The sequence below is a fragment of the Podarcis pityusensis genome (genome assembly GCF_964106645.2).
Source record: "Podarcis pityusensis genome assembly, chromosome: 1".
Lineage (NCBI taxonomy): Eukaryota > Metazoa > Chordata > Lepidosauria > Squamata > Lacertidae > Podarcis > Podarcis pityusensis.
The window spans coordinates 67,759,444-67,787,061 of NC_138028.1; the positions used below are offsets into that span (position 1 = coordinate 67,759,444).

Genomic DNA, 27,618 nt, shown 5'->3' on the forward strand with positions numbered 1-27,618 from the left:
CTGGTGCCCTCCAGATGTTTTGGACTACAAACTCCTATCAGCCTCAGCCAGCAAGAAGGCTGCCACAAAGGTCTTCTTTGATAAGGCTATCCTACCTCACAGAGCTGCTGTCAAATGTCAAGCCTCCATTATGGAACCATAAGCTATTTGGAGTAAGGCATAAAAAATGCAGAAAACTGGTGTTGTTTTGTTTTGTTTTTTTATCAAGTCTGACAGACAATTAACGCCCTAATTCTGATCTTCCAATAAAGCAGAAATAAAGATTCTAAAACCACTCTTCTTCCATTAGATATTAGGGTGGTATGCCAAAAATGACCAAAAGGGTCACAGAACCATAAAACCATAAAACACAGGGATTATGTTACCACAGCAAAAGCGAATCAAAATAAATACAGCGGTGCCTTGGTTCGCGAACTTAATCCATTCCGGGAGTCCATTCGACTCCCAAAACCATTCAAAAAGCAAGGTGTGGCTTCTGATTGGCTGCAGGAGCTTCCTGCTCTCTAGCGAAAGCCACATCAGACATTCGGCTTCCAAAAAACCTTCACAAACTGGAACACTTACTTCCGGGTTTGCGGTGTTCGAGATCCGATTTGTTCGGGAGCCAAGCCATTCGAGTACCAAGGTACCACTGTAGTTAAGAGGACGCTTGACAATATTAGGAGAAAATGTGTATCTGTAACAGGCATCTGTTAAAACTGGCCACTTCAGTTTCATGCTTGAAAAGCTGACTGTATATAGTGAGAAAACAGTAAGGATATATGGGCCCATTCTCACTTTAATGCCATGTGCAAAACACTCATGGGATGGCATATCCAATGACACATTCCTGCTAACCCCTCACATGCTCAGAACTCATGGGCAGGTTGTACTGAACTACAGCATTTTGTGTTTTGTGGGTCCCCCCCCCCATCAGCAATAGAGAATGTTTCATCCTTTAACTCCTTGAGATGAAAATGTTGCCCTACCCAATTCTTTCTCCATATGTGCATTTAATATTTTTGTACAATACAAAGTTTTAAGCAAGACAGAATAATAAAAGTCATTACTGGTGCAGGTGATCTATACTTCATTTTCATCAAATTGCCTTCAGTCTCCAAACAACAATGAAGTACATAAAGAAAATATTACGATCCTTTACAAATACTTGTGGTGGAGAAGAATCCTGAGCAGTTGCTTGTAAATTTTCTGAAGCCAAGCTAGGTAGACCCACTAGATCTGCCTTTCTCAAGTGGAGCCCTACATATATTGTAGTACAGCTACCATCTGCCCCTGGCAACATGCTGGTAGAACACCAAGTCTGGGAAACCTGCACTAGGTGGATTTAGCCCAGCAGGGCTCCTTATGTTCTTCAGAAGAAGCTGACAAAAGTGGTGTCATAGAAGTCCTGCTCAACTGCGAAGCCACTGGGCTGTACTCAATCAAAGCTCCTCCTATCAGCCAGAAGGGCAAAGTGGGACTTCCATACTGAGAAGGAGGATACTTTGAAAAACAAAGGACTCTGGGTACAAATGATGTAAGCCATCAACTTCATGCCCAGGGGTCACCAAAACTAATTTACTTTTCCACCAAAGAGAATGAACTCAGACAAAACAATGTGAGCAATTTAAAATAAATCCAGGGGGAGCATTGGCTGTCCAATAGGGTAGCCAACAGGCTGATGAGTTACGTTGCCTCCAGCCCTACTCATCCCTCCATAGATAGCAGCACAGGTGCCCATACAACACTGTCTGCAGCCACATTTCAGGGAGCAAATCCTGTGAAGAAGAGAAGAGGCATACAGTACATTTTTCCTATGCTTTTGCACTCAAGATGGCAGTTCAGCATGCTATGCACACAGATTATTCTAGTAGGCTGAAATATATCCCTATTTCCTTGGGCTGAATCATACTATGGTGGTGCCTTTGGGACATGTACAGTGAGGTCAGGGCTTTGTCTGCACCCCCCTCCAATATGTCCAGTCAGTCTTTCTTTCTTGATGTCCAGCAGGGTTTATTGCAGCAGAGCAGTCCAAGTCGGGAAATTTGTAGAAATCAGTGTGAAGTTCCAGCAGTGAAGTCCCTTTTCAAAACAACTTTTAATCCCAGCCGTAAGGCATAATATTTTTGGCATAAGGAATCAATAGTAGGAAGTTCATTTCTATCACACAATGCCTTTGTTTTTTAGTGGAGACAGATAAAACTTTCTGAAAAGACTGGAACAAAATGATACTGACCAAAAAATATATATTGAGAGAATACACCTGCATTTCTTGAATTTATTTACACTTCTGTGCTCCCTTTGGAATAGGGGCATCATATGCCTCCAGTTAAATAAATGTTGTATTCATTTTCTCTCTCATTTTCACTTGCTGTCTGCTTCTTTGTGACATCTAATCTTGGCTGTCAAATATTGTGTTAGGCTACAGAAGTTTCCTGGTGTTTCAGGAAGTGCACTATGGAGTTGCCTAACCAGCACTGAAACCTAGTTACATGCGAGTAAACCTTCAAGATTCAGTACATCTGCTTGTGGCTTATGGTCATATGAGCTACCATGCTGAAGGGGAAGTATATTTAAGCATCCTAGTCCTGGGATAAGGTCACAGATGGTACCCTCACACAGGTGTCAGAACTGGATCTGACACTAAAGCAGCCATTGCTGAACACAACCTAAGAAGAGCCCTGCTGCATCAGGCCAAAGGCACCATCTAGTCCAACTGACTGTTCTCATAGTGGCCAACCAGGGACCTATGAGAAGCCAGCAAGCTGGGCAGGAGGGCAACAGGACTCTCCCTGCTTGTGATCCCTAGCAACTGTTATTCATACTGCCTCTGACAGTGAAGGGGGGGAAAGCCATCAAGGCTAGAAGCCACTGCTATCCAGGTTGGTGACCATCAATACACCTTGTGGGAGAAAATTTCATAATTTAATTATGGGTTGTGTAAAGAAGTACCTTTTTTTTGTGTCTGTCCGGGACCTTCCAATGTTCGGCTTCATTGGATGCCCATGAGATCTGGTGTTGTAAAAGAGATTTTCCCCCGATCCACTTTCTCCACACCTTATTACGTCTTAAACACATCTTACTTCCCTTTTCACTAAGCTAGAAAGCCCCAAATGCTGTAAGCTTTCCTCTGAACAAAACGAAACAAAAAACTTCCTCCTGCACCACTGTGCTATACGGGGACATTTATAAAGTAAGGGGGCTTCACCTTTCCATTGGGGCAGGGCTGGATTATCCTCCTGCAGGAACTAAAACAGATTTTAGTTCTTTATGCAAACCTCCTCCTCCTCCTTTCCTTCAGCTGATCAAGGCAGGATAACAAACGGCTGTACACCCATTTCGATATGATGGTGCAATGGTAATTTCAGGCACAGCTGCCCAGGGGCTTCTAGGTCCAAAGTAGGAACCAACAGCAGCAGGCAAAAGGGGAAGAGCATGTGACCACCTGTCACCAGTTAGCTGTCAGGCTGCTTAAATACCTGTGTAGAGGCAATCTTTCTAGCAGGTGCCACTATAGAACAACTTTCGAAAGGCAAAATATTAAAATACAATAATTCATCAAATATTGTATTTGAATCTGATAAACCCTGTATTGGCTTGAGTTGTCAACACCTTAAAGTAGGATGGGAGGACCTATGGCCCTCCCGTGTCGTGTTTGGACTACAACTCCCATAATTTCTTGCAATTTGCCATTATGGCTGGGGCTGATGGGAGTTAGCAGGTCAAAAATATTGCCTTGCCCCTGGAAGCAATGTTTTAAAGCAGTTAAATAACCAAATAAACAAACAAAACAAGAACACAACAAGGCCTCAAAACCAGATGTCCTAAGTGTCAAAAAGCATATACTAATTATATCATTTTCCAAGGGCATCATGTATCTTATGGGAAAAATGCATTTCACTTTATAAATAAATTTATTTTTATTATTATTATTACCCCTGTTTCAGCTACCGAAATGTAGCTCTAGATTGTAGTTGTGTTGCAGGTAGGCTACAATCAGGTACAAGCAAATTCCTGTTGCACACTCTTCCTTTCTGCATTAAGGAAAGGTAAGGGAAATTGCACTGGAATGAACAGATTTTGTGGAAACAAGCAAAAGATTCCATGTACGATTAAAATATTTTAAAAGAAAGTCTTCCATTTGCAGGGCTTTTTCTTTCAATGGACAAAATCTCTACCTGTAACTACACCAATCAAAGTAAGTTGACAACATGTCTTAAGTGGATTTTTTCAGGTCTCTTGAAGACAATCAAATCCTTGGATCCAATTTCATCCTTACATGAACACTAGAAGGTAAACTTCTTTTGTTTTGTCTACACAAACAGTGCCATTGTAGTAGCGTTAGCATGTGAACGTCTGGCCAGCTTTCCTCCTGAAATATCACGTTCAGCATCGCAGAAAAGAGAAGACATAGATTTAATCCCGTCAGACAATTAACAGATATTATTATTATTATTATTATTTATTAAGTCTGTGTGCCACCCTTCATCCAAAGATCTCAGAGCAGTTCACAACATAAAAATACAGAATAAAAACACAATAAAAACAAGAACATGAACAAAACAAACAATAACACCCCACTTCCCACAAACACATTTAAGAGGACATAGACCAGGGATCCCCAAACTAATGCCCGTGGGCCAGATAAGGCATGAGGGACTCATTTATCCGGCCCATGGCACCCCCCGCCACTGCTGCCCGCTCTTACCGGCGCTGTGCAGCTGCCCACTTCCAGGTCGGAGGAGCACCAGAAATGGCTTGTGAGCATGCACAAGCATTATTTGCACATGCAGAAGCATTATTTCCAGTGCACATCCGGGTCTGAGCAGGCCCCTGCACATGCGCACAAGCTAATTCCGGTGCTCCTCCAACCCGGAAGTGCGCGGAAATAGCATGTGCGCACGCGTATGGGCACGCGCTCCCCCGTCCTCCAGCCTGCCACACAATCGGCGCTGGAGACACCGACCCGAGGCGCGGTAAGTTTGCTGACCCCTGACATAGACTGTTAATCAGCCCAAGGCCTGAAGAGGAACGTTTCCCTTATCTCTCTCGCCCTGACCTAGCCACTGTGATCCACGCGACGGTCACCTCCAGACTGGATTATTGTAACTCGCTCTACGTGGGGCTGCCCTTGAGACTGACCCAGAAACTCCAGCGGGTGCAGAATGCCGCGGCGAGACTCCTTATGGGGTCTTCGCTGCGAGATCACATTCATCCGGTGCTATACCAGCTGCACTGGCTCCCGGTGGAGTACAGGATCAGGTTTAAGGTGCTGGTTTTAACCTTTAAAGCCCTATACGGCCTAGGACCCTCGTACCTACGGGACCGCCTCTCCTGGTATGCCCCACAGAGAAACCTACGGTCTGCAAATAATAACATCCTCAAGGTCCCAGGCCTCAGAGAGGTTAGGCTGGCCTCAACTAGAGCCAGGGCCTTCTCGGCTGCGGCTCCAATCTGGTGGAATGCTCTGTCACAAGAGACTAGGGCCCTGCGGGACTTGACATCTTTCCGCAGGGCCTGCAAGACAGAGTTGTCCCGCCAGGCCTTTGATCAGGGCGCAGCCTGACTCCCTCCTCTGGCAACCTGCACAGAACTTTGCTTAATTGGTTGCCATCAATTTGATTTAATTAATTTTTATAATGAAATATTTTTAGATTGTGTGATTATTTGATTTTTTGATTATTTGACTGTTGTTAGCCGCCCTGAGCCCGGCTTCGGCTGGGGAGGGCGGGATATAAATAAAATTTATTATTATTATTATTATTATTATTATTATTATTATTATTATTATTTGTCTGGCACCTATAATAATGAAGGTGCCAGACAAACCTCCCTGGGAAGAGCATTCCACAAACTGGGAGCCATCACACACGTTCTCATGCTTCCACCCTCCAGATCTCTTATGGGGGAGGCACAGAAAGAAGAGCCTCAGATGATGATTGCAGGTAAGTTTTATGAGGAGAGGTGATCCAGACAGCATTGGATACTTTTTCTCTCTGGTCATGTGCTATGCTCAAGAACTGTTAAAAGTAATAATGGTGAAATGTTTGCATGTCAGTCTTCTGGATTTTGCTAGAGAAATCTTTGGACCAGTGTTCTTCAGCCTTGACTCCCTAAATCTTGTTGGACTAAAACTTCCATCTTCTCATCTAGATAAGTTAGTGGCCAGTCATAATGGAAGCTGGAGTTCAAGAGCTAGGGGCAAAGAACATTCAACAGAATCTTGGTTTTCTTCTCTTCCAAAGAATCATAATTGTGACAATTGGAACACCAGCTCTCTAGAAATGTTGTGCCTGTTGCAACAAACAGGATGATGAGTTAAAGCAATGAAATAACCTCAGTGGGAAGTCAATATGTCTGGATTCGTTTAATGTAAAGATCACAGCCTTTTGACACATGTTTTGGATCTTTCAGAACTCGCAGATACTTAACCTACCCAAAAATAAAAATTATCCTCATTTATATTCTCAGTCACAGCTCAGTTTGCTGTTATTAGGAGTGATGCTAAAGTAGCTAACATGAGCAAGTAGATCAGGGGGTCAGCAAACTTTTTCAGCAGGGGGCCGGTCCACTGTCCCTCAGACCTTGTGGGGGGCTGGACTATATTGTTTGGGGGGAAATGAACAAATACCTATGCCCCACAAATAACCCAGAGATGCATTTTAAACAAAAGGACACATTCTACTCATGTAAAAACACACTGATTCCCGGACTGTCTGCGGGCTGGGTTTAGAAGGCGATTGGGCCAGATCCGGCCCCCAGACTTTAGTTTGCCTACCCATGAAGTAGATTCACTTAAAAGCTCTATGGCATGACCCAGTCTATCATGGGCAGGGAACATCCCTATGTGGAGGACCAATAGGTGGGCAAAGAGGTAAACAGCAGCCTGCACACAAAGGCAGTAGGAGGAGCTATTGGAGGTTCATGTGACCTCCTCCCTTCTCCCTCTTCCCTCCCATGACCACTACCAATATCTCCCTTCTCCTTCACTTGGTATATAGCAGGCACGTCCAACACCAATCTACTCACAGTATTAAAATACTGGCTGTGATCTACCCATTGTGATTGCCAGGCAAAGTTGTTGAGCGTTTTGGGGGTGAGGCAAGGTTGTTTTTAGGAAAGCCAAACTTGATGAGGTGGTTTTTTGGGGGGGGGACGGTTGCTCAGGGTCACGCGATCAACCACGATCTACCATGGACACCACACAATCGACCGGTAGATCGCGACTGACCTGTTGGACATGCCTGGTATATAGTAATGCAGTCTATTCTTCTGTTCATACAAAGCAAAGATAATTTTATTATTGATACCCCAATCCAGAGTGGCTAGGGAAACCCAGCCAGATGGACAGGATATTATTGTTGTTGCTGCTGCTAGTGGATAAGCTTGTTGGAAATTGCATTTCATTTCATGAACATTTTTGCACATTGATCAAATCTTTGATTTCAAAGTATGCAGGTATGGCCCACATAGTGTAGCCGGTATGAGCTGAAACAGTGTGTCATAACAAATGGGAAGTGCATGTTGGAGCCATAAGGACCTACCTTCAAATCCCTGTTTAGTCATGACTCCCTCCCTCTCCCCCAGCCAAAGATGTCTCACAAGGTTGTTATGAGAATAACATGGGGGAAGAAATGTTCACTACTGATCTGCTTAGCAAAGGGGCAGAATGCAAGCATGACAAATAAACAACTGAACGCACAAATATAATGTCTGCATAACAACCATTTAGTTTGCAAAAATACGTGTGGACGGGTTTGTGTACTGTAACTTATCCACCAGCTACCATCCGAGAGGCCTCATCACTGGGGTATATTTTGTGTATGTTGCTGTGAGACAGAAATTGCAAGGCTACATCTTTGTACAATGATTACAGTAACAGTTGAATAAACATGCAACCCAATACTTCACATCTGGCATTTCATCTCTTCCAATGCTACTTCTGGATTCAGATATACTTGTCCTTAATGCTGTGCAAACTTTATGACTTACATTTTTATAGCAGTAGTAATGAAAATGGAACTTCTTGAAGTTAAAACGAACAAGAGGGGGGAAAAATCCCATACACTTAGCTGTGAATCAGACAATTATGACAACTTAAAACATTTTGCTTCTCCTATTTCAAAAAAGTGACATCTACAAAACATTTTAGCAATAATTCTACATATGAATGAAGCTTTTAAAATAACACTGCCTCATACCAGGGATGTAAAATTTGACTCCTCCAAGAGTAGCATTTTAACCTGAGGCATGGAAATATATCATTGATGCCAGTAATCAGGTACAATACAAACTCAGATTACTGCTAATTTGGGAATGCATATTTTCCCCTATAAGTGTCTGTTCATTTTCAGTCAGGACCTCATTGTAGGAGATCTTCAAATTAAAACACACACAGACCCTACTGGTGCACCTTGAGCGTTCAAAGTATTTGAATGTTACTCTTCCGAAGGGTAAATTGAGGCCAATTAGAACTTCATTGGCAGAGCAGTAAATTCATGACAAACTTGCCTCACCACCAGAGAATCATCATTACCCAAACTCTAGGTGTTGTCTTAGAACACGTCTCACACCTGTGCCAGTCTAATCCTCCATTAACCTTTCTTTCTCTCCCCACTCCTTCAGTTTATGTTTTCCATATAAAGCCCAAAGCAACCATTACCCATAATTCCTTGACAAATGCAGGTTACAAATCAAAATAGTGCTCAGAGAAAATTAGCGCCTTTTCTGGATATAGTCCTTCTGAAGGAGAGACACATACAGGCAAGTATCCTAAAAATAAAGTGCATAGGGATCACCAGAAAAAACTAACAAAAAAGGCCAACACTTTGAGCTAACCACAAATACAGATCAGCCAACTAACTTTCAATCAAAAGGCCACGACTACTGGATTTAATGAATGAGAATAATACCAGAGTCAAGATTTACAATCAAAGGAAACGTTCTGTATTTTTAATTGCATCTGTCATGGTACAAATATCAACAGAAGTAGCCACCACACAACAAAAATTTCACAAAGGAAATGTTGACTGCTTGAGTTAAGTGTTGCTTTTCTTTTCAGGAGATTGATTTTATTATTTAACAACATATGAATTGCTAATGATTCAGAGTCAATTAGCCCTGGGTGGCACACCTACAACTCACAGGGTAGGATAAAAGTCTGAACAGTCAGAAAGCTTTAGCCCTGAGTCTCCAGAAGTGAAACTTTTGGAAGGAGCAAAACATTTGACGGACTAAAAAGCATCCATTAGATTTAAGAGGATCTACAGCAACCTCTTAATTAGTTGGGTCGCATTTTCTCCACTTCTTCTCCCTACCTCTACCATCAAAAAATAGCTACTGCCATCCCACTTTCTTTGCTCTGATGGTTATCACTTTAAAGACAATTTCAACCAGAAAATAAACTGGTACTAACTTTGAACTTCTGTCTTGAATGGTTCATGGGTGGCTGTCAAATTACCGTATATTCCAAACTCTGTCAAAGCTTTGAAATACAGCAGTATCTCCGCTATAAATAAGCTTAGAATGCCACCAGAAGGTATTCTTTTATTATTATTATTATTATTCCACACGGTATCTAAAAACACTTACAGTGTTTTGATTTCAAAATCCTTGGAGAACAATTATGCTATTAGGGCCATAAGACTCTATTATAAAGTCCTCAAAAACATAGCATGGTTTCAATAAATCCTCAAACACTACAAAGCAGTTGCTCAGCTTGAAGAATGAAAACATGAGTTCATCCAATGAGAAAGAGTCAGGATATAAATTCTACTAACGCAGTCATCTTGTATTTCCCCAGAGTACTTCTCTTTTCCCCCCAGAATTATGGCAGTACCTTAAATCAAAGCTCAGCTACAATCTGAACACTGAATTGCCACAATATAAAAATACCAACTGAATTTTAATGTGTGTGTTTTTAAAAAAAATCTAAACTGTGTATAGCAGTTCTGTAATAGCAATTAAATAAAAATGCATGTTTGATATATTCACTAAATTGCTGACCGGCCCTTTTGCAAGTATGCTGTGGGAGTCCAATGAATCATAGAATTGTAGAGTGGAAGGGTCATTTAGTCCAACCCCCGAAATTTCAACTAAAGCATCCTTGACAGATGGCCATCCAACTTCTGCTTAAAAACCTCCAAGGAAGGAGAGTTCACCACTTTCTGAAAGAGTCCGCTCCACAGCTCTTACTATCAGAAGTTCTTCCTGATGTTTAGTTGGAATCTCCTTCCTTGTCACTTGAATCCATTATTTCAAGGTCCTACTCCCTTGGGTGTAAGAGAAGACAAGCTTGCTCCATCTTCCATGTGATAGCTATTTAGATATTTGAATACGGCTATCATATCTCCTCTCAATCTCCTCTAAACATACTCAGATCTCTTCCACCTTAGCCCCTATGCTCTTTAACATCTACATTAAGGCACTGGGGACTGTCATTCTGAGGGCACAATGTCACCAATATGCAGATGCCACCAAGTTTCTCCTCTTTTCATACCATCTGAATCATGTGAAGGTGTACAAGTTTTGGACCAGTGTCTGGAGCTAGTAGTGGGCTGGATGAAGGTTAACATACTGAAGCTGAAATCCAGCCAGATGCAGGCATTGTTGGTGGGTGTTTCTTATGCCTGGGATTTGAGGTTGCACTTCCTCTTAAAGAACAGGTTCATTGCTTGTGGGTACTTCCTTATTGTACACTGTCACAGGAAAACCAGGTGGCATCAGCAGTAAGGAACGCCAATAACTTAAAATGCACTCTGTGTGGGGCCACCTCTGAAGTTGGTCTGAAAACTGCAGATATAATGCAGAACACAGCCTCCAGGAGTGGTGAGCATTGCTTTCAATTAGGATCCTGTAGCACCACCTCCGTGGATGCCAATATGCTAAAAGGCCTTAAGAACTGCTGGGGAGACCTTCTTGCATTCCAGCTGCTAAGTGTAGCACAAGGGTCAGTGGCATGGGGAAGGTGCCCCTTCTGTGGAACTCTTCTGTAGAACTGAGGTACAACTAGCTCTCTCCTTATTGAATCTTAGGGAGGATATGAAGACACATCTATTTAAATCGGGCCTAGGGCTTTCTGTGATTTTCAGACCAACTTCATAGGTGAAGTGCGTTCAAGTTATCAGCATTCCTCACCAGCAATGCCGCTTGGTTTTCTGTAACAATAAAACAATGCACAATCAGGGAGTACACATAATAAAGGAACCTGTTTTACAAAAATGTGTTATTTCATCATGCCTACATTGATAGTGCTGATTTGCTGTGTTGTGTTATGGTTGAAATTGTGAGCCACCTTGAAAGGACATTGAAAGCAGCATAAAGATTAAATAAATATATATTTTAAATAAAATATAATAATGAATTCACAGCTATATCTACAGTACCCTCAATGGCTCCCTTACCCAGATCTTTTTCTCAAGTTTCACAATTATTTTGGATTTGCTATTGGACAAATCTTACCTGGTTCAAGTTCTAATGGAAACTGCTCTCTTGTCAGGCAATTACAGAAAAATAATGCTACTGGGGGCGGTATTGGTTTGTTTTGCTTTCATTCTTGTTTCTATTATGTATTTTATGTTTTCGTCTCGTATTTTTAGGCTGTGAACCTGAGATCTTTGGATGAAGAGCAGTATACAAATTTAATGAATAATGATAATAAGAACAGATCCAAATGCACCACATGTAAAAGACCTGTTTCAAAAATTAATTTATAATACATTTAGTTCTATGAGGGAGGGAAGGAATTTCAGGTACCGGGCTATAATATCTTAATCATATGAAGCCTCCTTTGTAGAAAACTTCTCGGTATTCTTCTTCAGGGAATGTAACCACAACATAAAACAAATTTCTCCTCATTTCGTGATAAGAAACTACCATCACCACATGGATCACTAAAAGATAACAAAAATGACGGAAGTATACCAGTGTTGGGAGGGGAAGCCAAGGGAAGAAGGAAAACTGTGGTGTCTGATACAAATTGAAAGAAGGGGAGGGGGGAATCCAGCAGCCGGAGGAAGGAGGCCTCGAAAGTTTCTGCCAACAGCAGCTGAGATGCTTCATCAGAAGCCTATTTTTCCAGACATTATGTTTCATTTGGCTTCAAGGGTCACATGACAGCTGCAAACTAACGCCTTAAGGTCTGTTTCTCCCTCTCTGTGACACTGACAGGCTGTGAGAGACTCCAACACCACAGAAAGAATTTTTTCCCCTTGTTTCCATTACATCATCCAACCAGTACTGGGGGGGGGGAGAGGGAGGGGGTACACAGCTGGTGGCAGCTGCAATACCATCTGCTTTCCACTTACAGTGCATGCTAGTTTGCTCTGCAGATTCCTACTGATCCTTTCTGGGGAAGAGCCTGCGTTTCAAGACAAAACACCCCATTGTGCGAAACATATTTGCAATTGTGGAGGAATAAGTTGCTCTCTAATGCTCACAGAAAGATTCATCAGGTAAGGATTCCGCATCGCTTGGAAAGCCCAGCTGCACAAAAGACAGAAATCGCTAAACACTCAGTGATTAGGGGAGAATAAAGAGCACAGCAACAACCTGCCATCTGCTTTCCACAATGCGAGAAGCCAGAACGGGGGGGGGGGGGGGGACTCTGCAGTCAGCAATATTTTCTGAAAGGGAAGGGACTGAAGGAAAGGGGAAAGAAGCTTAAGTCTCCAAAGTCAAGAGATTAGCTGGAGCAACTCGGAAAGAACAAAAAGTAAAAACAACTTATCCCCTAGCTGGGATAAACATCAAATATATGTACGAAATACTGTCAGCACAACTGATAATCTATGGCAGCCCAACTTGGAAGAAAAGACTCTATGGTGCCTTAACTGAAACGATGGTGGAAGTTAGTGAACTTACAATAAACTGTATACAATAAAAGTGCTTTATCTACCCTTGAGCTCTTACAAATGCATTGCCAAATACAAGTTCAAGTTGGATTACATTTTTTAATGTGATGTATGTATTTTCAATACAAACAAGGACACCACCTTATGAATTAATATTTTATGTTTCTTTTAAACACACAAAACTATCTGAAGGTATTTAAAGCTTTTGATGAAACCTTCATGATTAATATAAAGAAGCAATTTATCAGTTCTAAAAATCCTGTAATAGACACTTCCATAGAATTCTCAGCTCCATCAGGAAAAAGGAGAAAAAGCAAAACGATGCACACAAGTTTGATCTAATGCACATTATGTAATATTTATAGTTTCTTTACAGCTCTGAATGGGCTTAGATTTTGCCACGCTTTTACAACAGATCAAACTACCACAACAGGAGTTTCTTCTCCTTTTAAAAATTATTGGTCAGTGCGGTCATTCTCCCTTCTGTTATGTCCTGATATAAAGCAGCAACGAAATGCCACTAATTTCATTAGCTCGCCCAATAATGATGGCTAGCACTTGCTTATTTCTTAAGAAGGTGGCCCTTTAATCTGTGCACATGAACAACTTTACATAATATTTATTGAATTGTTATCAAAATGGCTGGATCTATATGACTTACCATACATTTTGCCTTCATCAGACAATATGATTTTCCTCCTCCCACAAGGGGGATATATAGCTAGTGCCTCCTGAAAGCTCTGCTCAATATCTGGGCTCCAGACACCTTCTGCATCATTGTCAATTGGTTTATCTGCAGAATCACTCATTCTTTCAATGTCCTCGGCAGGGCTCTCGCTGCCGCTCCAGCTGCTGGGCTCAATGGTGATGGCTGGGTTCTCCAAGCCTTAGCCTGGAAGCTTTAAGAGAATAAATCTAAAAAGGGGGAAACAGCAAAGAGAAGAGTTTTAGGTTAATTTTCCTTGACTAGTTTTAGTAACCAGTACAACAGAGCCACAAAATGTTACTACAGAATTTAAAGACCGAGAACTAATGGAAAATAACCCCCAAGTTCTATTTCTCTGTGGAACCAAACTGAAATTGGCCAGTTTATTTTTGTCTGTATCTAACAAATAAATGGGTTAGAATATTTCATGGTGTATCTAATCTCACAGCAAGTGTAATATATTTATTACAAGACTGGAAGTTTGGAACAAATATGTTGGTTCCACTGACTTCATCCGAACAATAACTATAAGGGTTTCTAGAAGCTAAAGACTACATCTAAGGAAACTGTTCTATTTAAAAATGGCCATTATGCTATTTTAATTCACCTCAGGAGTTCTGGCACAGATGGAAAATCAGCACACTTCCCTTACTTGACCTATATGAATGGCACAGTTCGTGCCCGAAGAAGAAAAGGTGGCCAAGAGTTTAAAAATAAATGGCACCTAAAGGAAAGGGTAACCAGGCCAGATTTTACACCTGTTTCAGAAAAGTGTTGGATATAGAACAAATTTGGATATAGAACAAAGTTTTTTTGGGGGGGGGGGTTTAAATCTCACTTCCAGATGTGGAATCAAGGTAATAAGAAATAATCTAATATGACAGCACCTGCTAACTCCATTCCACTCACAGATAACATCAATGTTTCTCTTATATTTGTGGGAGATGTACTGCTGATATGAAGGTGTGCTCTAGGCAAAAGACTGTGGTATCAGGCTGAGTTTTTCACAGTGGTAAGCCCACTAAGGATGGTGAAGAAAGCATCAGGAATTAATTTGCCTCAACCTGTCAAAGCATAGCTGAATATCATTAAGGACAAAATGTACACTAGTGGACAAAGACTGGGTTAAAAGAAAAACCAACCTCCCAAAAACATTTGCTTCAATTTAAGCTTCCTTTAGAAAAAAAATTAATCCAGATGTCAGTACTAAGAGGTTTCTTCTTTTTTCAAAATAATAGGTAAATTAAGGAAAAATATGAGAGAATGAAAGTTCTGATTGAAGAAACTAATGTCTTTTAGAATCTTTGCATTCTATGAACTCAAGAGACTCATCAGGCATAAGGACCCTAAGCAAAAATCAGATATTTAAATATTTGTTTCCAGGATTGTACTTTCTCAGATGGATATTATACAAAGGAGGTGAGAACTTACTATATTAGTATGGAACAAGCTGTTAGGGTTCTTTGAGCCACTGCATCTACACAAGGCACAGGGATCACATGTACAAACACCCCTGCACAGATGAACTGTATACTTCTGGGCCACCACATGGAAATCCATTCTCATGAACTTTTATCAAATTCCACACAGAAATTCCACTTGTCTGTGAATACTGATTGAATACTGTTTAAAATTGTTTTCAGCTGTTTTTAACTTCTGTGTGGGTTTTGTTGTTTGTTTGTTTGTTTTTATTGAAGGAATTCTGAGACCTAAGCCTTATACTGTGATAGCTTGAGTATGAAGAAACTCTTTTTGGGAAAGCAGAAATTATATTACTTTTACTACACATACTGGCAAACTTTCTAGGTTCAAATTTTTTAATGGAAAAAAGGGTACCTAAAATATTTACTTTTACTTGACCATCCCAATACAAATCCCAAGCGCACATACAGGGATAGTGATATACCGAACACTGACGTGTGTACACACACAGGCATGCATGTGTATGTGCTGTACTCAAGTAAACTTGAGCAAACACCACACTCAAAACATACATCTAGCTGGATGGCTTCACTGGTTATGGACAAGATCTGCTTTGAACTGGTAGCAGATTGCTGAAAGTTTTAAAAACTGATATAAATCTGTCAAATATCTCACTGTTCAAAATCAACATTTCCAGGGAAGCTAACATATCCAGTCTCTGCCTTGTATTGCCTTGGCCTTTTCTGCAGGCACAAGAGGTTGCAAGCAGAGACATGCCTACTTTAGAGCAGACAGATATACATGCACCCCTTTCTTTACAGAGAATATGGTGCTCTCACTTCCACCTGCCACCATAGTAACTGTTAACTACAGTGGCTGTTATTTGTTGATAACGATCAGTGATTGAGCAATTCCCAATTTTTTGCAAGGTCTTTGCATTTTTTACAATCCTCCTTCAACAAGGACAGGAGATGACTTTGCCATCTGCATCATCTTTGTTTTGTCTTCAGTATTTTAATAATCTGGATTAATTCTTTGAAAATCCAATAAAGTAAGGCAAAGCAGCTTCCAAGAGCCACAAAGTTGCTTATTCTTCTCAGCTTCTTTAGGTTCTTTTCTTACAGATCACTGTCAAATTTGGGGCATCATTCACAATCAGACTCATGCATGAAGGAAAACAATGTTTTTGTTAAAAATAATAATCCTCAAGTACAAATATATTAGAATTCGTATGTGAGTTGGGTCATCAAAAATACATGGTGTGTCTAACTGTAAATATTGCTTATTTAACCTTTTTTTAAAATAAATGCAGAGATGTAAGTCAAGCAATTTACACCTGGTTGCTTTATGTTCTCAGATTTCTCAGTGGAGAAAGCATTTCGTTCAGTTGATATACAGCTTCAATATACACAAATCAACATGTTTTATTGTCTGACCTTATCACTAAACGATGCATTCAATATCCAACACACAAGCCTATTTCTACAAATGCACTCTCATTAATAACACTCTGCACACATGCAAAACCTGTTTGCAAATAACCACGGCAAACAAGAATGGCCAGCCTTTGAACAAATTCAGAAAATCAGTATGTAATTATCCAACTGAGCCCAATTAGTGATATAAAATTATTTAGCATCTGTATTTGAGAAAGAAAACACAAGAATGCATTATAAAAAGGTAGCGCTGAACCTTTTATTTAAAAAACCAATTTAGTACATATGGAGCAATTTATCATTTACATTTCAAGTCTGTGATTTTGTTAAGATTCCTCAGCAGTTCAACCCACTGACTTTTGAAACCCAGGTCAGGAAGACCCCAATGGATGGAGCCTACTACAGCAGATGCAATTTTCCTCCCTGTCAACTGGATAAAGAAAGTCAGGTTGCGAGCAAGTGATTCTACAACAACAGAATCACCCTAGTATATGGTTTTACCATGAAAGAAATCTCAATAAATACAGGTAGCTTGTAGTTGCCTTTTGAGAACTTGCGATTGCAGTAGAGTTGCACTACGTATCTGTTTAAAAAGAGTGCCTAGTAAAAACATAGTTTCGTTCCAAAAAAAAGCAAAACAAAAAGAACTCCACACCATTTACTTCCTTTTTGCACAGTTAAAAAGGAGAAGTAAAAAATAATGAATCTAATTAACCGAGAAAATTTCCTCTTTCTGTCTTAATCCCTACTACTTGCTGAAAGAATGATGCCGCTGGAAAAACCACAAATCTAAGCAATGGAGTAGTATAGTGAGAAAGAGCATGAGCAAATTTGTATACCCTTAATTCAAATTTCACTTGAGTCCCCCAGGTGTAATTTGGGCAGTCTGCCTCTGGATACTGGTGGCTGGAGCACAAGAGTGCTATCAAGTTCATACCCTACTTGTAGACATCTATCTGGCCACTGTGAGAACAGAATGCAGGATTAGACAGACCTTTGATCTGATCCAGCAGAGCTACTCTTGTGTTGTATTCTTAGCATTCCCCAACGCTAAAGTGAAGTCTTGTTCCCACAGTTTAGCTGACCACTTCCAAGTTTGATCCTAGCCAACTCTATTAAATCATGTCCAATACCAACACTGCACTCTCTTTGGCAATTTCTTCTTTAGCAAAGTTAAGGCGTGAAAATAAAGGATAACAACAATAAATTCTACTCAGAAATTTCCTTTTATAGTGATCTCAACCATCTTCCCATAGTCTTTGGCTTGAGTGCATGTCTACCCTGTCCAAAAAAATTAGAAGTCTCCTTTACTACTCATAGGCTCGTAGAACCTATGTTGGAAGGGACCACGAGGGTCATTCTAGTCTAACCCCTGGCCAGGGGTGCCATCTATCCCTTAGGAATGTGGGTGCCTGCCGACGCAATTCGGATGTGTGACATCACACGCACATGCCTGTTGCGGTGGCCAGCGGCTGCTCCTCTTCTTCCTCCTCTCCATAGCCAGCGAGGCACTGTTTTCTGGGGGAGTGGGAGGCGGAGGCAGAGTCTGTCTGCCTCCATTTCTGAGCTCCTCCCTGAGGAAAAGTGTGCCTTGCTGGCTAGCTGCTTCTCTCTCAGCTACCTGCTGGCTTTTCTCACTGACTTTGTGGGTGCCCCACAATTATATTATTGTGGGTGCTGGAGTTGGCTCCTATGCCCCCTGCAATGCAGGAATCTTTTGCCCAATGTGGGGCTTGAACCCACAACCCCAGAGATTAAGAGCCTCATGCTCTACCAATTGTGCTAACACAATCTGATCTTATTTTTTTAAAGCCGTAACTTTTATAATTGCATATGATTTCACACAATTACTTTTTAATTCATCACCTTATTCATTAAAATAATCTGAAACAGCAAGGACCATGATTACCAGAAGTAAATGTGGCTTAATGTCAGGTTATTAATTAAAATAATATGAAATTAAAAAGAGCTCTGATTTCTAGATGTTGCCCTGGCATTTGAACTAGTGCCACTGCAAAGTTATATTAGCCTGTATTAGACAACAGTGTTCTTGCTAACCTGTTCCTTACAGACACACTCAGCCTTCCCCCCCCCCCCCCACGGTGCTATTAAGGATACAACCTAAGGCCTCAGGTTTTTTAGTCCTGTTTACCTAATTCCAGCATATCTGGCACACTGTCCACTTACTTGCTTTTAAATGGGGGGGGGGGGGGAGCTAGTTCTGCATTTAAGACATATTTTCTACCTGACTGTAAAAACTCGGGCAAATTGCAAGTCACAACATAAGCAAAAGTACAGCAGAACTCTTCTGCTGGAATAGTTGTGTGCTAAGTTTTGCAAAGAAAATAAGTCTTTCAAAAAGTATCCCATCACATGATCATTTCATGTGCAGCATAATTACCTAGTTCATGAGAAACAGTTTTAGAGCTGTGCTAAATTTTCACATTCATCTACACGGCAAAAAATGAGGCTCTCAATGAGTGTGAAAAGTCCTTTGAAGAAAACTCTCAGTAGACTTGTGCTTTTCCATGCCTTTTTGTGTAGCTTTGACATACTGCTGCATTACAGCACAATTGTAACCACATCTACTCAGAAGTAAGTCCAATTGAATTCAATGGGGCCCATTCCCAGGTAAGTGGAGTTGGGATTTCAGCCCAAATTCTATTTTGGGGCTTCTTTCTTTGCTATGTAATACCAGCCAACAGGGATCATGCAGTGAATGTGATGATACCTCAATGCCGTGTAGACACCTAGATTTGGCAACATGACTACATAAGTGAGGACAAAGTCCTCAAATTGCCCAGCGGCTGAAAGGGAAGGAGGGAATACATATTGACTGTCAAGGCCATCAGGCCAGCATGCCTTTCTGGGCAGGCAAACTCCCTTTTTCAAAGGGAGCAAAGGGGGTTAATGAAAAGTGCCCTTCTGTTGTTGTTCAGTGCCAAAACTTGATATACTGGTTTGTTTGGTTTTTTTAAAAGACAACTACAAAAGCACAGTGAAGTGATTGTGTAGTTTTCAAAAGTCCTTGCTCAAAGAAGACTTGCAGCCCTTGTACTAACTCTCTCCTCCAACATTGCAATAAGAAGTGGCCTACATCTATACAGTGGTACCTTGGGTTAAGTATTTAATTCATTCCAGAGGTCCGTTCTTAACCAGAAACTGTTCTTAACCTGAAGCACCACTTTAGCTAATGGGGCCTCCTGCTGCCGCCGCACCGCCAGAACACGATTTTTGTTCTCATCCTGAAGCAAAGGTCATAACCTGAGGTACTAATTCTGGGTTAGCAGAGTCTGTAAGCTGAAGCATCTGTAACCTGAAGCGTATGTAACCCGAGGTACCACTGTACTAGAAAACCTTAATGTGAGTTTTTCAAACCAATGTCTTTGGCTGGCACTCCATTCCTAACCTCCACATTTCAAGTGTAGATCGTATGAAATATTTTAATTAATAAATAAATATGGCCAATGGAACACTGACCAAGTCTGTAAAAGAATGCCAAAATTCATTAGGAAGGCAGCTTTGGAAGGGCAATATTGAAACACACAGGGGTTCTGGAAAATATAGTCACCAAGCTAGGGCAACACAGTGCTGTTGCATATCCTTCATTCATTCTCCGCTTACCTAAGTAAAAGGAAGTTACAGGTCTGCAATGGGCCCTTTTAACTGGAACACATGGTTTCAAACTGGGTAGGATTTAACTGGAAAAGCTAATCTACTGTTGCAGGCAATACCTGAATCTCAGCTGCAGGGAACTGCAAGTGGGGAGAGTGCTCCTGTGCTCAGACCCAGCTTCCAGACTTCCCACAGGCATCTAGCTGGCCACTGTAAGAACCAGATGCTGGACCAGATGGGCCTGATCCCACAGATCTCTCCTTGGGTTTTTAGATGCAGAAATTTCCTCTGTAGAAATGTTTAACCATATAGGGACAGAGTCCATTCTTCACAATTTTGCGCATCTGAAGTTGCAGCCACGAAACACCTGATTGTGGGTGGACCATTGCGTTCACATTCTATGCATGTTTACTAGAAAGTCAGCCCAAGTAAAACATCAGTGCCATTCACGTGTGCAAGTGTGTGCATGTGTATACACCAGCCCCCTACAACTGTCACCTTAACATTTGGCGTAATGCACCATAAAGCAATTTTTCATCCTCCAGCGCTGCTCTTTCCCCACTCCCATTTTCCATCATGGACCTATGTGCAGCTGCACATGTCCAAAAGCTGGACAGAGATTCAACTGGTGTTGCTGTTCCCAAAACATTCCCTGGCCAATTGCCATATGTTGCCTTCCCAAACATGTGCTCCGTTCTACACAGAGCCCTACCCTCCTGCCTTGTGACTCTCCAAACCAGCTATATCAAGCCCTTTGCACTTGGAAATAGCATTCTCTTTTTGGGCACCTTTTACTGTCTTTTCTTCAGAGTCTTCATATATGCCCCACAGATACTAATGCAGCAGCTTGTGCTTCTGCCTGCCTTGGAAAAATGAATGGCAGTAGCCTGCCCATTTTCATTAATGCCCATTGTACTTCTGCAATACAATGAGGAGCACAAATAGTAAGCAAGCACAGCCCATAAGCATCTTATCCAGTGTAGCTTCCTCATGTTGTATTGTTACGTGCCCAAGTGGCGATATGCCCAAGGTGGGCCTGACATGACCAGGAGTCTTTGCTAAAATTGTGCACGGGTTCACCAAGGCTGAGCCTGGGAATGTATTTTCAATCTTAGCATTCAACTCCAGAATATATGATCTAAGAATGTATTAAAGTGCCCTGAGCAGGTGCATTTCGTCTGCCAGCAAAGGATTGGGACAAGGGATTCCAGATCTGAGGGTACTGTCTCCAAACAGAGTCGAGTCTTGGCATGCTTCTCTCTTTTTCTAGAAACAGAGCCCTGCCATGAGAAAGTTCTGCCCTGTGAAACAGACTAGGGAGGTGGAATACAGTGGTTACAGACGCTTCAGGTTACATACGCTTCAGGTTACAGACTCCGCTAAGCCAGAAATAGTACCTCAGGTTAAGAACTTTGCTTCAGCATGAGAACAGAAATCGCTGCAGCGGCGGCACAGCAGCAGTGGGCGGCCCCTTAACCTGGTACCTCAGGTTAAGAACAGTTTCAGGTTAAGAACGGACCTCCAGAATAAATTAAGTTCTTAACCAGAGGTACTACTGTAGTTCCTGAGGGGCACAAGAAACATTTTGCATGAAACAAAAGGCTGCTTTTTGAGCAGGCAAGACCATAAGTAGACAGCCAGCAATAACACTCTAGCAAACAAAGGTACCACTTTCCCAGCACCTGGATAAGGCAAAGCACTTCGGGACAACATCCTAGATTCTGGTATAATGCAGGAAAGGCAAAGGGCAATGTGAAGAAAGGGCTTCGTGTGGCAACCCAAACTGTGGTTTGCCTATACATCTGAAAGTTCAAGCTGTGATTTAGGTTCCAAATGATGGTGACCGCAAACTGGTTTGGCATGATGTCTGAACTGAACCTGAACCAAGGCACTCTGAGCTACATCTCCCTAGCAAAACAGGCAAACCAGACTGTGCTGGCAGCAGCTGTCTACAAATCCCACTCTACGTTTTGCACATGGGTGGGAAAAGCCTTCCGGCAGCAGGTGCAAAGAGGTGCGAGAGCCCTGCCTTGCACTTGATAGCTATATAAGCCTTCTGGCAGCCAGCCAACCATGTGGGTCAGCCATCCTTTGAACCTGCCAGCTGTATTCAATATTTCAAAAACAGGTTGCTACAACAGCCCTTTGGCTAGTTATTTATTTCCACAACAATGGATAACCAAGGCAGACCTCTAGACACCCTCATTAAAAAGTGCAGTTGGAGGAAAAAAGAATAGGCTCAACCCACATCCTCAAAAATCCTTTATAAGGATGGCAAAGAGGTGAGTTTTTCAACATGCGCAGAAGGTCAAATTTCGCCCTCCCAGAAAACTAGAGAGAAATACCGTCTCACAGGAAACACCTTGCTCACACACAGTCCGCTCCTGGATGTGTAGCTTGGATATCATTGCTGGCAATCGATTTGCCATTTCGTTCTTTCTCACTCTTTTTCTCTCAACCTTTGTTTCCCTTGTAGGAAGATGCACAGATTGTTAGGAGAAGAGATAAAGTCACTTTCCACCAGCAGGCAGAAAAGTAGGATGTTGGCCTCTCAGAGGTTAGGGATATCATCTTCATAGCTGGGTCTGTGTATTTATTATCTATGTGTTTATTATTTAATCAGCTACTTCCATCACTTATTTATATTGCCCCTCATGTTTCTTCCTCTCCCCCCACCTTTACACGAATGTGCTCCCATATCTACAGAACATCATGGAACCCATTTTCAGACATACTTCCACAGCGATAACAATGACAGGACACTGTAGATTCTGGCAACCCTACATGAAAATGCCCTCAGACTGTTAGCTCCCACAACTTGAATCACATAATCAAAGAACTGTAGAGTTGGAAGGGACCACGATGATCATCTAGTCTGACCCCCCTGCAGTGCAGGAATCTTTCACTCAACATGGGGCTCGAACCCACAACCCCGAGAATAAGAGTCTCATGCTCTACCACCTAAGCTATCCCTCAGGTTCCATTTGTTGTTGTACTGCTTTAAAAATATTTTAACTGTTTTAGCAGCATGCTTATAACCTGCCTTGAGACATATATCAAAGCTGTTTCATAAATTAATTCAATTACGAATTATAAACACAGATCTACACAAACCCCTGCCTTGCAGAGACATCTTAAAACCCCCGCATTGTGGTGATCTTTAGTTGCTATCCATTTTAAAACACATCCTACTCTATGACCAACAATGACATTTACCAAAACCAATATCATAGGTTATGTATTCAGCCTACATTTCCCTTGCAGTTATCGCTTGTCAGTGAAGCACCCTCTGTCACCAGTTCAGATTTATGTGGGCAGCCTTGTTTCATCTCCTCATTGCTTATGTAGTTTAGTCCTGTTTTTAAGGTATCAGTTTACTATAAAAATAACTCTGCTGGCATTCACCAGGATTGTGAAACCTTGGAGACTGAGATAGAGGAGACAACACAAAGCATACAAAATATGGTTGCAACAGAAAACAGCCAATAGGTGCCCAAAACAAATTTCTGCTAATAATAATTTTGTTTTTTGTTTCCTTTTATTTATGTCATCCTATTCTAAATATTCTGGGTTGCAATGTAATGTATGCCATTCATTCCAATGAAAATCTTGAATTACATCCAACTGAGGCCTGAATTTTATGGAAGCTTCTTCCCCACAGAGCTTCTCCTCATGGCTGTGCCATGAACGTAAATGTAATCCTGCAACAAATGTAAACCAAAGGCATGACACAGAGCAGCATCGTTCTGGGACCTTCACTCAAGAAACTACAAGGACTCTTTAGAAGAACTGCCTATGTATGATGAGAGTGAGTCAAAACAGTTTAGAAATTTCTGGAATGTTCTTTCTTAGAGCTATGGATGCTTTTAAATAAGATGAATCTTCTCTCACAGCACACAGAACTGAGTTGCATGACCTTTTTAAAGCCTCTTTTTTCTTCCTAATGTTTCAGGATTCAGTTGTCAGAAATCCCAAATTATATATTTCTAATATTTTTCATGATTTCCAAGGGAATCTGCTTTATGAGGTTTGTAACATTAAATATGCCTTCTACAGTGATACCTCGGGTTAAGTACTTAATTCGTTCCGGAGGTCCGTTCTTAACCTGAAACTGTTCTCAAGCTGAAGCACCACTTTAGCTAATGGGGCCTCCAGCTGCTGCCGCGCCACCAGAGCACGATTTCTGTTCTCATCCTGAAGCAAAGTTCTTAACCTGAAGCACTATTTCTGGGTTAGCGGAGTCTGTAACCTGAAGCGTATGTAACCCGAGGTACCACTGTATGTGGCTAGGACAGGGTATGTAATTAGTGCCCCTGCCTCAGAGAATACTGGACAATTTAACAACCCCCCGTCCAGCTATTGGTATGTCCCAGTAAGCTGACTCCTCTATTGCTATTGCTGTACCTCCCGTTATTTTTGTGAGAAACAGATATACTGTAAGCCCATACCATCATATGCCTTGTGGAGAGACCTTTTTAATTGTTTTGGTTGTCTTATAGATGACTTACATTCAGTCACTTTTATCCCAAAATGCACATGCGTGTATTGAAAAACCATGATATTCAATGGCCCTCGGCTACTACTGCTCAGCTGCTTAAGCAGATGCTAGAATGTTATTTTATGAACACATCTTTTGTTCGCTGTTTAAGACTTCACACTCCCACACACTTTAAAAGTAGGCCTTTTTTTAAAAAAAAAGGGTTCTTGCACATCTGCAGCTACCACTGAAAGTAGCAGACAATGAAAAACCTGGCCTAAGATCAAACTGATATCCAAAATTATTCCCACATTGGAGGCAAACTGCAACCCTTGCTTAAACCCAATTTTACAATACAATGATCAGTTATTTCCATTCAGTACTCTCTTCCTTATTATTTGAGATTGTGCAGTTACTGTGCCAATCCACAGCACTATACTGCACTGGAACTCTTAATGGAAACATGTGTTATATGTACAAGCATACTACTGGGAAAAGGGATTTGATTTTACAAACTCAAGTGTGTGATTTTTTAAAAAAATAAAACCTTTTTTTATACCTTGATGATTTGGCATCCACTATGGACCAGTAAATGCTTAATCTCAGCATCCTCCTCCCAGAAAGCTGCCTTTTGATTTTTAAGGAGTTTAGGCTTTTACAGTTGGCTCAGTATGGTTACGACGAGAGTGATTTGTATCACGAAGTTTCCCAGGCCTGCTTTAAAGACTTTGCAGAGGCCCCTAAAATTTTGCTGGTCTTTTCTGTCTCTCATGAGATTTCTAACTAAGTATCTTGATACAGCCCCTTTACTATCAACATATTATGAATTTGTCACAATTAATTCTTGTAACTCTCATGGAACTAGTTCTATTATAGCCAGTATCCAGTATACTCACTATAATATTAGGTTTCAATATGAAATAATAATATCTTGGGCATTTTGGCATTTGAACAGCTCAAATAATTTGGCTTTTGGCTGTTTCCTTTTGGTGTCCGCCCTTATGTGGGTGAAGTGCTTTTTTTACGCTCTTGAGGGATTTTTGCAAATTAACACTTTTACTTTGTTTTGTTGTTTATATATTTTGTATTAGACTCCTTATGTGTGAAGTGATTCAAAAACTGAATGAATTACACTGAACTGAATTTTTCATCAATGACTTTCTCACCCATGAACTCACGCACACAAACCTTAGAAACACAAGTTCTACAATCAACTACTATTAATATAAACTGGGCGGGGGAGAGAGAGAGAAGTTAGGAAATGCTATTTCCAGCCATTTTGCCTTCATATCCTGGTCTATGACCCCATTGGGAGTTTCAATTGATTTTCCACACCAGGTGCTTCTTGCATAAAAATGAAACATTTTTAAAAATCCAGCTTATTTCTACTGTATAAATTACTATTTAGAATTGATGATCTGTTCCTTCAATTCCATGGGCTTTGCCGCATCTAGGTATATTATTATTTTCTACTGTATCTCTAAGGTGCTCTGAATACCTTAATTGAAATTGTAGGGTTTTTAAAATGTATTTTAAATTGTCGTAACCCTCTCTGGGACCTTTGGCTGGGTAATAAAATAAGATAAAATATAATAATTCTTCAGATAAAATACAAACACTGTACAATAACATTTTATTCGCCTGCTTTTAAAATTAGATATCAGAATAAATGTGACGTTAATAATGACAAGGAATTTTTAAATGATGGCACACTGATCTGGTTCAGCCAAAATGTTAAACTATAGTTTAATCTAGCATGCATGACCCTTCAAGTTTGTGCATTCCGCCCTCCCCTCCTCTGGTGTGGCTTTTGTTTCTGCTATCAATCCATTATCATTTTGCCTCAGGGCCCAAAACTGTATTTAAACATAGCTATGGTTCAGGGAAACACACCAGAACCATAAACCATGTTTTGGTTTGTTTTCTTAAACCATAGCTAAGACTCTTATGATGATTTATTACCCTCCCTTCACCCTAAGGTTCCAGGGCAGGTTACAATTTAAAATAAAACATTGAAACAGTTTAAAACAAATCATAATCAAAATAATACTGTGGGTCCTCTATATCTATATCTATCTACAGACAGAGAGCAAACTTGAGTTGGTGGACTGCCATTAAAAATTGAGGGAAGCAAAAGTGCATGACCCTGTAGCTCATCATGTAGCACTAAACCACATGCTAATACTGTTTCAGACTAAGGTCACTGTGTACCTACAATCTTACATTCAGAAATCAGCCAAGATAAAACAGGCTAAGTGTAGCTGATAGGATGCAATGGTTGGATGGCCATCTGCCATGGATGCTTGAGTTGAGATTCCTGCATTGCAGGGGGTTGGACTGGTTGAGCCTTGGGATCCCTTCCAACTCTACAATTCTATGGTTCTATGTCCCAACAACCTTTCCTGCCCCTCCCACCAAGCTGCGCTCACTCATGAGACTCTTCTGCCTTCTGGGGTAATTGAGGTGTAGGGGCGGGTGCATCTGCTCCCATCAAGCATGGTTCTAGATGACAAGACTGCAACCTTCTGCCCAGGCACCTGAGTAAAACCTTCTCCAGCCTCCACTGAGGCTTCTTGCTCCACAGGAAGGTCAGAGGAGGAAGCCAGCATCCTTGATCCCCCTTTGAAAGCGACTGACATGGAGGGGTTAAGGGGAGATTCCCACCTCCTCCAGCCCAGGTTTTCTTCCCCCATCAGAACCTGCCAACCTAAACCCAATCCCAGCAGCATTGTGGGGCTAGTGACATTAATGATTATTAATGGACTCTTGGGAACATCTGACGTTGTCCTTTTCAAGCAATCTTCTCTTTAAAAGAAACAAACTCCTACATCTTCTGCTGATTGAATAGGCATGCAAACATTCACAGGCAAACGCAGATCCAAACTCCATTAGTTGGTTGTGTTTTTTCATGGAGTTTTTGGCTGAAGCAACTTTGGCACAGGATTTGAAACTATTTTTGGAAGCTTTGAAAAACATCCCAGGCCTCTGCTTTTTATTATTTAACACACAATATCTTTCTTTCTATATATCCAGCAAGACAATGCTATCCACTCAAGTCCAACTAACTTTCACGTTACTGCAGGGCAAAAAAGAAATCATGATTGAGTACAGCTGGGGGGGGGGGAGTCTTCA

General features: G+C 41.2%; 1 protein-coding gene across 12 annotated transcripts in view; it reads right to left on the reverse strand.

The window, feature by feature from the left end:
* TEAD1 (TEA domain transcription factor 1) overlaps positions 1-27,618 on the reverse strand; it is a 186,235-nt gene that overhangs the window by 91,855 nt on the left and 66,762 nt on the right. For all 12 annotated transcript variants that reach the window (XM_081012405.1, XM_081012404.1, XM_081012402.1 and 9 more), the window contains one exon: positions 13,492-13,745. In XM_081012405.1, the coding sequence (XP_080868531.1) occupies positions 13,492-13,639 (148 nt within the window). In that variant the 5' untranslated portion in view covers positions 13,640-13,745. The remainder of the gene's footprint in view (positions 1-13,491; positions 13,746-27,618) is intronic.